We start from the raw sequence: 12953 nt of genomic DNA on the forward strand, positions 1-12953 counted from the left end.
CATTTCTGTACAGTACAGATAGGGGACCCATAACGTCATTTCATTACCGTAATTCTGTTAGCGGATGTAAATCAACTTCAATTACTGTAGTTCAATTATCCAAATAAATGTTCTCAAGGTGTCATGTCATAGCTGACACCCCATTCTTTCTGCAGACATCTTTGCATCTTAATTCTTAATTCAATCACTTTTTATAGCTACTGTTTACAGGCCTCCTGGGCCATATACAGCGTTCCTCATTGAGTTCCCTGAATTCCTATCGGACCTTGTAGTCATAGCAGATAATATTCCAATTTTTGGTGACTTTAATATTAACATGGAAAAGTCCACAGACTCACTCCAAAAGGCTTTCGGAGCCATCATCGACTCAGTGGGTTTTGTCCAACATGTCTCTGTACCCACTCACTGTCCCAGTCATACTCTGAACCTAGTTTTGTCCCATGGAATAAATGTTGTGGATCTTAATGTTTTTCCTCATAATCCTGGACTATCGGCCACCATTTTATTACGTTTGCAATTGCAACAAATAATCTGCTCAGACCCCAACCAAGGAGCATCAACAGTTGTGCTATAAATTCACAGGCAACACAAAGATTCCTTGATGCCCTTCCAGACTCCCTCTGCCTACCCAAGGACGTCAGAGGACAAAAATCAGTTAACCACCTAACTGAGGAACTCAATTTAACCTTGCGCAATACCCTAGAGATGCAGTTGCACCCCATAAAACTAAAAACATTTCTCATAAGAAAATAGCTCCCTGGTATAAAGAAAATACCAGAGCTCTGAAGCAAAATTCCAGAAAATTGGAACGGAAATGGCGCCACACCAAACTGGAAGTCTTCCGACTAGCTTGGAAAGACAGTACCGTGCAGTATCGAAGAGCCCTTACTGCTGCTCGATCATCCTATTTTTCCAACTTAATTGAGGAAAATAAGAACAATCCGAAATTTATTTTTGATACTGTCGCAAAGCTAACTAAAAAGCAGCATTCCCCAAGTGAGGATGGCTCTCACTTCAGCAGTAATACATTCATGAACTTCTTTGAGGAAAAGATCATGATTATTAGAAAGAAAATTACGGACTCCTCTTTAAATCTGCGTATTCATTCAAAGCTCAGTTGTTCTGAGTCTGCACAACTCTGCCAGGACCTAGGATCAAGAGAGACACTCAAGTGTTTTAGTACTATATCTCTTGACACAATGATGAAAATAATCATGGCCTCTAACTTTCAAGCTGCATACTGGACCCTATTCCAACTAAACTACTGAAAGAGCTGCTTCCTGTGCTTGGCCCTCCTATATTGAACATAATAAAGGGCTCTCTATCCACCGGATGTGTACCAAACTCACTAAAAGTGGCAGGAGTAAAGCCTCTCTTGAAAAAGCCAAACCTTGACACGGAAAATATTTAAAAAACTATCGGCCTATATCGAATCTTCCATTCCTCTCAAAAGTTTTAGAAATGGCTGTTAAGCAGCAACTCACTGCCTTCCTGAAGACAAACAATGTATATGAAATGCTTCAGTCTGGTTTTAGACCCCATCATAGCACTGAAACTGAACTTGTGAAGGTGGTAAATTACCTTTTAATGGCATCAGACCGAGGCTCTGCATCTGTCCTCGTGCTCCTAGACCTTAGTGCTGCTTTTGATACCATCGATCACCACATTCTTTTGGAGAGATTGGAAACCCAAATTGGTCTACACGGAAAAGTTCTGGCCTGGTTTAGATCTTATCTGTCGGAAAGATATCAGTTTGTCTCTGTGAATGGTTTGTCCTCTGACAAATCAACTGTAAATGTCGGTGTTCCTCAAGGTTCAGTTTTAGGACCACTATTGTTTTCACTATATATTTTACCTCTTGGGGATGTCATTCGAAAACATCATGTTAAGTTTCACTGCTATGCGGATGACACACAGCTGTACATTTCAATGAAACATGGTGAAGCCCCAAAATTGCCCTCGCTAAAGCCTGTGTTTCAGACATAAGGAAGTGGATGGCTGCAAACTTTCTACTTTAAAACTCGGACAAAACAGAGATGCTAGTTCTAGGTCCCAAGAAACAAAGAGATCTTCTGTTGAATCTGAAAATTAATCTTAATGATTGTACAGTAGTCTCAAATAAAACTGTGAAGGACCTTGGCGTTACTCTGGACCCTGATCTCTCTTTTGACGAACATATCAAGACTGTTTCAAGGACAGCTTTTTTCCATCTACGTAACATTGCAAAAATCAGAAACTTTCTGTCCAAAAACGATGCAAAATAAACTTCAGTTAGTGCTAAATACAGCTGCCAGAATCCTGACTAGAACCAAAAAATGTTATCATATTACTCCAGTGCCTGCCTCCCTACACTGGCTTCCTGTTATGGCAAGGGCTGATTTCAAGGTTTTACTGCTAACCTACAAAGCATTACATGGGCTTGCTCCTACCTATGTCTCCGATTTGGTCCTGCCGTACATACCTACACGTACGCTACGGTCACAAGACGCAGGCCTCCTAATTGTCCCTAGAATTTCTAAGCAAACAGCTGGAGGCAGGGCTTTCTCCTATAGAGCTCCATTTTTATGGAATGGTCTGCCTACCCATGTGAGAGACGCAAACTCGGTCTCAACCTTTAAGTCTTTACTGAAGACTCATCTCTTCAGTGGGTCATATGATTGAGTCTAGTCTGGCCCAGGAGTGTGAAGGTGAACAGTAAGGCTCTGGAGCAACGAACCGCCCTTGCTGTCTCTGCCTGGCCGGTTCCCCTCTTTCCACTGGGATTCTCTGCCTCTAACCCTATTACAGGGGCTGAGTCACCTTCACAGGGGCTGAGACCCTAGCCCCCCGACACAAACTACTGCAGCACAAATACTGGAGGCTGAGACAGGAGGGGTCTTTCATGCCGTCCCTAGGAGGGGTGTGTCACTTGATTGGGTTGAGTCACTGATGTGATCTTCCTGTCTGGGTTGGCGCCCCCCCTTGGGTTGTGCCGTGGCGGAGATCTTTGTGGGCTATACTCGGGCCTTGTCTCAGGATGGTAAGTTGGTGGTTGAAGATATCCCTCTAGTGATGTGGGGGCTGTGCTTTGGCAAAGTGGGTGGGGTCATATCCTTCCTGTTTGGCCCTGTCCGGGGGTATCATCGGATGGGGCCACAGTGTCTCCTGACCCCTCCTGTCTCAGCCTCCAGTATTTATGCTGCAGTAGTTTGTGTCGGGGGGCTAGGGTCAGCTTGTTATATCTGGAGTACTTCTCCTGTCTTATCCGGTGTCCTGTGTGAATTTAAGTATGCTCTCTCTAATTCTCTCTTTCTTTCTTTCTCTCTCTCGGAGGACCTGAGCCTTAGGACCAAGCCTCAGGACTACCTGGCATGATGACTCCTTGCTGTCCCCAGTCCACCTGGCCATGCTGCTGCTCCAGTTTCAACTGTTCTGCCTGCTGCTATGGAATCCAGACGTGCTACCTGTCCCAGACCTATTATTTGACCATGCTGGTCATTTATGAACATTTGAACATCTTGGCCATGTTCTGTTATAATCTCCACCCGGCACAGCCAGAAGAGGACTGGCCACCCCTCATAGCCTGGTTCCTCTCTAGGTTTCTTCCTAGGTTTTGGCCTTTCTAGGGAGTTTTTCCTAGCCAACGTGCTTCAACACCTGCATTGCTTGCTGTTTGGGGTTTTAGGCTGGGTTTCTGTACAGCACTTCGAGATATCAGCTGATGTTTGAAGGGCTATATAAATACATTTGATTATATATCTATTATGATTATATAGATATTCACCAAATTCAACAGAAAAGCATAAAGGTTTTCTAAGAAACTATTTGCTGTACTTACAGAAACATGAAATTATATTATAAAATGTTAATCACAGTCAAGCCCATCTTTAACACTGTGATTGAAGTACCTAACAACATGGAATCATTGGAGTTTATAAAAAACTCAGTCCCTGCAATGATACAAAAATAACCAAGTCAGTCAGTCAGCAGAGTCTATTTTGTAATTAATGTTTTTTTAAATGGTCACACACACATTGCACAAATGATATATGTGACAAGTAGAATAACTTTTCTCTCTATGGTAACACTTTACCCTTTTCTGTAAATCTGGTTCCCTCGCTTTGGAAAAGGTTCAGAATTACAGTACGCACATCTTCACTACTTTATGTCAAGTAAACATGAATTAAGGCACTATAATTTCCTCATTATAAAACACCAGCATCAAACAAAAAGACAACGGTAATCAATTTATCATTGAAGCATTTTTACAGACACCATCATCACCATATCATCTACTCTGTCTCATCATACTCATTCTTTCCTCAGTTCACCTCATCCAGTTCCCCACTACATCCAAAACCAACAGAATTAACTAGTACTACATTACATGTCACTGTACACTATACTAGCTAATACTACATATCACTACAATCTATACAAGGCTGTGTGCATTTTCTGCTGGTGTATCCTGAGGTAACGTACAGGCGAACGGCCTATCTCCTGTGTGGATCTTCAGGTGCATCTTCAGATGGTGCTGGTGGGAGAACCTCTTCTCACACTGGGGGCAGCTGTAGGGTTTCTCCCCCGTGTGGACCCTCTGGTGCCTCTTCAGGTGGCCAGCCTGGGTGAAGCGCATGTGACACTGGGTACAGCTGAAGGGTTTCACCCCTGTGTGGACCCTCTGGTGCCTCTTCAGGTTGGACGGGTGGGAGAAACTGGCCCGGCATAGGGGGCAGACAAACGGTTTCTCCCCCGTGTGCATCCTCTGGTGGATCTTCACCTGTTTGGGGAAACTGAAGGCTTTCCCACAGAACGAACATGGGAATCGCTTCTCTTTGGTGCTGCCACCTTTACTGATTCCATCTCTACTACTGTCATTTGTCAATGGGCTTGTATAGCCATTTAGTGTTGAGGCACTGGCATTGTCTGAGGTCTGGTTTAACATTAGGAGAGTGTGAGGAGGATGAAGGCCAGGGAGTGTCTGTGTTGTTGCAGGTTCCATGTTCCAGTTGATAGATCCTATAAAAGGCAGGCTGAAGGCAGCACCTGTTAGGGGGTTAACCTGAGGCCCCATCAGTCTCTCTGAATCACAACTATAGGAGCAGGACGGACGTCCCTGTCCCCGCAGACCTAATCTACGCCCCGCCCTGGTCTCAGCCAGTCTGTTGTCATGGAGACTAAGTTCGGTTGTTGTTTTGTGATCGACTGTCTGTTTCTGGTTGTGCTTAACAGTGTTGTTCCCCATCCCAAAGTTGATGCTGTCCCCTCTGGTCCTGGCCTGCTCAGTGACCTTGTCCCCTGGGCTCTTAGCTGCACCCGTCTGGGTCTGGGAATCCAAGATGGCCACCCAGTCTGCTCTGTTAGCCTCCAGCCAACCACCTTCAGGAAGAGGTTAGAAAATAGACTTCACAAACATGGCAGAGATGAAACTACACGTGCAGTTGAGTCAATTCATTGTTCATACATTATAATGTGTGTGTTTTGTATGTAAACATAAGTTGTATTGATTTCATTTTATGAATGAAGAAAATAAAAAAATAGTCCCATTAAAGATCTATTACTGTATGTAGGCTATATGTATTTCTCCCTTACCTTGCTCCCCCATCTTTAGTCCACTCAGCAGGTCAATGCTCTCTGGTTCATCTTCTATAGTCTCCTCTTTGACCAGCAGCAGATCAGGCTTCCCATCCTCCATGTCTACTGACTGTAAGAGATACAGAGTGAGAGGATGTTGGATCAAGAAATCTGATATCAGCACCCTGCTATGGATCATCTTCTGATTGGGCAATGAGGGATTTCTATGAGTATTATGCAAACATGTTAGTTAATTTGATTACTCTTCAATGGTTTGATAATTCAAAGACATGGTCCCACACTTAAGACAAAATTTATCAAGACCTGGGCCCGTATCCACAAAGCATCTCAGAGTAGACAATTGGTCGTAAGTGCTGAGAATACTCCTACTCTTATGGGTAAATATGCAGCGAGTCAGTGGTTCCTGTGCCACTTGCAAATGCTTTAGAGTTGTTCAAATAATGTTTTGATATTTCTATATGATCAATCCATAATCCATAAATAATATAGACCTACATTATATCTTGCACTTTTGATAAAGATTTCATGAGGCCCATTTCACATATGTCTAAATACTTATAACCACTAGACAAAAATGTATAAACATGTTTTTCTTTTATTATTGAATTTCCTACACGTTATGCCAAGCTATCCCTTTGTAGCAATGGAGGGCATCTAGAGCTTATGTTAACTTTGATTGTGTTCGATGAAAATGAATCGACCTTTAGTAAAATGTTGCATGAACATTATTGACAAGTGACTTGATGCCTACTGTGCCAAAGCGATATAGAGTTGTTAAAAAGGAGTGACGAGTGTGTTGACATAACAGCAACATTTTGCTTTTAACAACCATCATAATTGGTAAAAAAAATACATTTAAAAAAAGCGTATGCATGCCAACATATTATATAGGCAATAATTAAGACTAGGCAAAGTGATCGTGTCAGGTGACAAATGATATCAAACGATTTACTATTGCAACATTCACAGTCACATTCATTGTGGTTGTCTAAAGCGTACTATAGAGCAGGGGTTCCCAAACTTTTCCACTCAGGCCCCCCTTCCAGCATTGGGGAACATCCCGTAATATTTGAGTAACTCAAACATTACAAAAAAATCTATGGGCTAAAAAATGTTAGCTGACATGGGCTAGTTGATCTGGACATTTCTGACAAGTTCAAAATAGCTCTCTAAGGTATGCAATGACTGACATGACAAGAGAAAAACGAATTTCGAAATTACACTCTGCCTCCCCAGTTTTGGAATCACTGCTCTAGAGTTCACAGCTGGCGATGCCTCATTGCGATTGGTTATTCCCCATTATTTGAGACATTGCCAATGAGCGTCAACTGTCGAGATTACCAGCTGACAAACTTTTAAGAGTTGATTTTACTCCTGGCTCAGAGTTTGTCTGAACAGTGTCTTTACATCCTCCTAAAAACCTACTCTGAGCTGGGAGTTTTTTTAGTCTTAAAAAAAACATTGAACTGGATTCCTAGGCCCTTTTCTGAGATGCCCAGGGCCCGTCTCCACAAAGAGTCTCAGAGTAGAAGTGCTGATTGAGGATCAGGTCCCCACTTGTCTATATAGTCTTATTCATTATGATCTAAAAGACAAACTGATCCTAGATCAGCACTCATACTCTGAGAGGCCTAATACCAAACATACTGTAGTTCACAGTGGGTTTACCTCAGTGAGGCTGTGTGTGGTCCTGTGCTGCTCAGCTGGTTCATCTGTGGGTTCAGGAGGTGTAGTCTGGTTGTCCTCCATGACCATGTTCCCCTCAGGGTTCCCCAGACCCTCCTCACACCCCTCCTCCTTCACCAGCAGCACCTCTGGACCCTCCTCCTGGAAGAGACAAGTGATACAGATTACACAGACATACACTCCCTCAGGTACACAAACACACACACACAGATAATAAACACTTTAAACACGGAGTGTTTATCAATCCCCGCTACATCCGAGTCCTATACTGTAGTTAGAGAATGACTTCATTGTTGTTAAGCCCATCATGGTGGACATAAATATGATGTTGTGGGTAAATATGAGTCAGCTATGATAAATCAAAAGTCAGACAAACCTGACAAAACTATTTTGACATGTACAGTAGGTGTTTGTCAGTGTGTGGGTATATTTAGTAAGTGTATAATGGTTATAAAGTGCTGTCAGGTGTTTGCAGAATAGGGTGAAATCAGATGTGATGTATATTAAAGAGAGCCTCAATGATAGCCTTAGAAAAGTACAATTTTGTGTTTATTAATAAACATAAACAAGTTTTAAATACACCACAAATATACATGCCAACTACAAATCTGCATTCATATTCTCATTCAAAGTGTCTTGGGAAAAAAATTAAGTATTGAATGGAAGTAATGAAATAGGCATTTGTGAACATCATTATAGACTACACAGTACAAACACAATATCTAACAGACATTTTTAGGCTTATACAGTATATGCCTTATACACAGAGTGTACAAAACATTAGGAACTAGGCTTGGGAGGTAAACCGTGTATACTGGGGTATTTGGAAATAGCCACAGGATGGTTTATCAATACCGTATTAACTATTTCTTTGCTGTTTTTCAATACATGTTTATATTTGTAGCTACTTAAAATGTATAAATGGACCAATTCGGCACATTTGGGCAAACTCCTGGCAGACTTGATACAAAATGGTGTAATGTAAAAGTGGTGTAATTGTTCGCTGCCCGCACCTGCCCGCCCGTCCAGCATCACTACTCTGGACGGTTCTGACTACAACTACAAATACCTAGGTGTCTGGTTAGACTGTAAACTCTCCTTCCAGACTCACACTAAACATCTACAATCTCCTTCCAGTTCTCTGCTGCCAATGACTGGAAAGAACTGCAAAAATCTCTGAAGCTGGAGACTCATATCTCCCTCACTAGCTTTAAGCACCAGCTGTCAGAGCAGCTCACAGATCACTGCACCTATACATAGCTCATCTGTAAATAGCCCATCCAATCTACCTCATCCCCATACTCTTATTTATTTATCTTACTCCTTTGCACCCCAGTATCTCAACTTGCACATTCATCTTCTGCACATCCTACCATTCCAGTGTGTAATTGCTATATTGTAATTACTTTGCCACCATTGTCTATTTATTGCCTTACCTCTCTTATCCTACCTCATTTGCACATGCTGTATATAGATTTTTCTACTGTATTATTGATTGTATGTTTGTTTATTCCATGTGTAACTCTGTGTTGTGGTATGTGTCAAACTGCTTTTCTTTATCTTGGCCAGGTTGCAGTTGCAAATGAGAACTTGTTCTCAACTAGCCTACCTGGTTAAATAAAAGGGTGAAATAAAATAAAACAATTAATAAACTGATCAGTCTGAAACTTTGCACACACACTGCTGCCATCTTGTGGACAACATCTAAATTACACAGAATCCTAAATGGCCTTTCTCTTGCATTTCAAACATGATGGAACAAACATGTTTTTTGTTTGTATTATTATCTTTTACTAGATCTAATGTGTTATTATCTTACATTAATTCCACATTCACACAATCTTCAAAGTGTTTACTTTCAAATGGTATCAAGTCAGGGCCTGAGCTACAGGCAGTTAGATTTGGTTATGTCATTTTAGGCAAAAATTGAAAAAAAGGGTCCAATCCTATTAAGTAAACTTGTGCAATACGTTAGGAGATAAAGCAGATTGCGTTCTTCATTATACATTATGAAGCTTACTGCAGTTCCCCAGAACAGTTGGTTTGCAAATAGCACAAAGGGAGAAAGCGGGTGCAGGTGAGTCAACCTGTGTAGACAGTGTCGCGTTTTTAAGTGCCTTTGAATGGGGTATGGTAGTAGGTGCCAGGTGCACCGGTTTGAGTGTGTCAAGAACTGCAACGCCGCTGGGTTTTTCTCACTCAACAGTTTACATGTGTATCAAGAATGTTCCACCACCCAAAAGGCATCCAGCCAACTTGACACAACTGTGGGAAGCATTGGAGTCAACATGGGCCAGCATCCCTGTGGAAAGCTTTCGACACCTTTTAGAGTCATTTCCCTGACGAATTGAGGCTGTTCTGAGGGCAAAAATGGGGTATAACTCAATATTAGGAAGGTGTTCCACACAATGTCTGGATGCAATATTCTACCCAGGAATATTCAACATTTAAATCTGTTACTCTTGTTATTCTAAATGAATCTGTGGATATTTTCTGCTTACAACAATGAAAATGTATATTTTCCTTTAACGCAGGGTTTGATCTAAATGTCAGAAGTTATTTCGTGGAATGTTTTTTCTGCTGGTGTATCCTGAGGTATCTCCTCTCTGAAAACCTCTTCCCACACTGCGTACTGGCAAACGGCCTCTCTCCCATGTGGACCCTCTGGTGCCTCTTCAGGTCACCAGCCTGGGTGAAACGCATGTGACACTGGGTACAGCTGAAGGGTTTCTCCCCTGTGTGGACCCTCTGGTGTCTCTTCAGGTCACCAGCCTGGGCGAAGCGCATGTGACACTGGCTACAGCTAAATGGTTTCTCCCCTGTGTGGACCATATGGTGCCTCTTCAGGTTGCCAGCCTTGGCGAAGTGCATGTGACACTGTGTACAGCTGAAGGGTTTCACCCCTGTGTGGACCCTCTGGTGGATCTCCACCTTCTGGGGGCAGCTGAATCCTTTGTTACAGAACATGCAGAGGAACTGTTTCTCTTTACTGTTGTTTGATGTTGCTCCCCCTCCCCGAGCCTGTGCTCTAGCCCTGTTGTTTGAGTTCAATACCTGATCGAAAAGGATGCGGCCGTGTGAATTGGAAGGTGCCATCGATGTGGACACTGGGTCGCGATCTCTGAACGCAAGTAAAGGGGAGTGGGTCGCAACATTTAGATTTGTCTCTAAGCTTTCCCTGTAGTCTAAGAAGTCACTGGTGTTTCCCTGCGAGTGTCCTTCTCCTAAATGAGTCTGGTCTGCATTCCATGTCAGAGGAGCACCGCCCTCCACTTTCACAGTCACCTCATCTACGACCAGCCCCTCCCCTTTATTATCTTGGAACCCTTCAGAGTATACACTACTACTGTACTGGTTCCAGTCCCCTGTCATTGAATTAGTCTGTGTATCCAAGACCAAAGGCATGTCACCAGGTATCATCTCTATCTCTGTAGCATATGAACAGGACGGGCCATTCGGAGTCTGTAACAAGTCACTTGAATACGGATGGGACCTCACCGTCCTCTGGCTCGTGTTACCATAAAGTAAATACTCTGAGCGGGAAGCAAGAGGACAGCCAAGTTGCCCCAGCCCCGTTAAAGTCTCGGTGTCTGTCTCTGACTTGAGGACGGCGTTCGGCGTTCCACTGACCTCCGTGATTCTGCGTCGGGTCCTGGGCTGCACTGGGGGGGTGGTGGGGTCCTCCATGGCTACAGGGGGCTCGTTAGCTGCTCCAGTCCGAATGTCTCTGCTGTGCCGTAGGTCCTCCTCTCCTTCAGACCTCTCCTGCTTGACTCCAGGACCTGCAGCCTCTGCAGACTGACACAAAAAGAGAGGAGGTTATCAGTACATGAGTTCAATTGTAACAATGTTGTAGGGAAGTCTCACAAGCTCCCCTATGGCAGATACATGAGGATGTACATGTAAACAAGTGAATAGCTGAGGGGAGCCTTTCTGAAATACTTTGATTAAACAAAGTAGCACATTTTTTATGCAACACTATTACACTAACCTCTATCATGATAATGTGCTGGGTTGAGGTTCCACTCCCCTCATTAACAGTGATTGGTTGGTCATCTCTCCATGTATTGTGTCCCGCTGGTTTCACAAAGCTCCTGTGTCTTCCAGTGAGATGTCCTTCACCTGAGAGAGAGTGATTGGGGGAAAGAGGTGGTTAGGTTAGCTACTGTCAATGTTCAACGCTGTATTGTACACTATTGACACTATCTAGAATTGGCCAGGATGTAAGGCAACACTTCTCATAACTTCTTGATATACTATTTATTGATTGACGTATTATATTCCATGCATCACATTGTTGAGTAAATAATAAGTGCAGTAAATCAAGAATCTGGTTAGAATGAGTGTCTTTGAGCAAGACAGCTAGCTAAGTAATCAGGGGAATTATTGCATAATATCCAAAAACTGCCCAAGACCCAATTCTTGGCAACACATCTCAATAGGGTCCAGTTGCTACATCATCTCTCAGAGCAGTCACCCCTTTAGAAAGTGGGCGTTTCGGGAAGAGTGGATTTCGAGAAGTGCTGGAACCGCAATGACTTGATGTATCAATTATATTTCAAATATTGTAAAAAAAGTTAAGGTAGCTAACGTTAGCTAGTACTTACATTTATGAAAAAATAGTTACATACATGGCTACCTGTAGGTAACGTTCAAAGACAGCTCACGATAGACATTTTCTTTGCATAACTGAAATTCCTTGCTGTCATCTCTGCAGAGTGCAGACCACGACTAACGTCCGATAACCCAAACGAAGTCTTGAGTTGCACCTTTCAAAAACCCCACATCTTCTTATATGGTTCCTTTCTCAATGTCCACTCCTTTCGAAACCACTACTTTTCCTGAGAGATGAGCTGCGCTGCACTGAGAGATTGATTTACATATCAGTAGGTGGCAGCATAGAGACCGTAAAGGGACGACCTCTCAGAGATGATGTCACAGCTGGGCCGCTGTCACACATCTGAACACATGTGCAGGAGGCGACAGACATATATTTACAGCCTCGGACTTTGCTAAATGTACCTCTTGCCATTCCTCTGTATCGGTCGATGATCTTGACACTACTGGGACTGGTGAGGACGCGCTCCCGTGCCACCTTCAGTTCCAGTAGCTGTAGTTTCTTCCGCAATGTCCTGTTTTCTTTTTGGGTTTGAGTTATTTCCAAACGAAACACTGCATAGTCGTCGTCTACGACTTTACAGATCTCTGCCACGGCTGCATTCGCTAGCACCTCCATGATGGAGGCTATTTGAGTGTGAAAAACAATACAGTTAGCCATTGTTAGCAGCTTGCTAACGTCAGTATCTAGCTAGCTATCGTCCCCTAGATAACTTCTATTGACAACGTCTGGTCTCCAATGCGAACTAAAGACTACATGTGATAAGTGTGTGATATTGTGCAGTTAAATTAGTAATATCTTCAGTTCCAGAGTGTTAATAAATCCATAAATAACAAAGCTAACCTGGAAACTGTTCTTGTTCACCGTTTACTTTTTTTGTATGAATTTCCGGCAGACTAGACGCTGTGTTGCGTATTACTGCCTGTCACAGGTCGGAGTGTGAATTGCACATTTTGTTCACAAACAGCATCAATGTAACAGTATAACTTTACGTCCGTCCCCTCGCGCATACCCGGGCGCGAACCAGGGACCCTCTGCACACATCAATAACAGTCACCCTCGAAGCATCGTTACC

At 43.0% G+C, this 12953-nt stretch overlaps 1 protein-coding gene across 1 annotated transcript; it reads right to left on the reverse strand.

Annotated features, from left to right (window-relative positions):
- Positions 1 to 3962: 3962 nt before the first annotated feature.
- Positions 3963 to 12742, reverse strand: LOC115145671 (zinc finger and BTB domain-containing protein 20-like). Its single transcript, XM_029687196.2, has 6 exons — positions 12283 to 12742; positions 11252 to 11382; positions 10891 to 11058; positions 7243 to 7401; positions 5572 to 5683; positions 3963 to 5358 (listed from the first exon to the last, which is right to left on the reverse strand). The coding sequence occupies exons 1-6, from the start codon at positions 12536 to 12538 to the stop codon at positions 4412 to 4414; spliced, it is 1773 nt and encodes a 590-aa protein (XP_029543056.2). The 5' UTR covers positions 12539 to 12742; the 3' UTR covers positions 3963 to 4411.
- Between the last annotated feature and the right edge of the window lie 211 nt (positions 12743 to 12953).

The sequence above is a fragment of the Oncorhynchus nerka genome, linkage group LG18 (genome assembly GCF_034236695.1).
Source record: "Oncorhynchus nerka isolate Pitt River linkage group LG18, Oner_Uvic_2.0, whole genome shotgun sequence".
Taxonomy (NCBI): Eukaryota; Metazoa; Chordata; class Actinopteri; order Salmoniformes; family Salmonidae; genus Oncorhynchus; species Oncorhynchus nerka.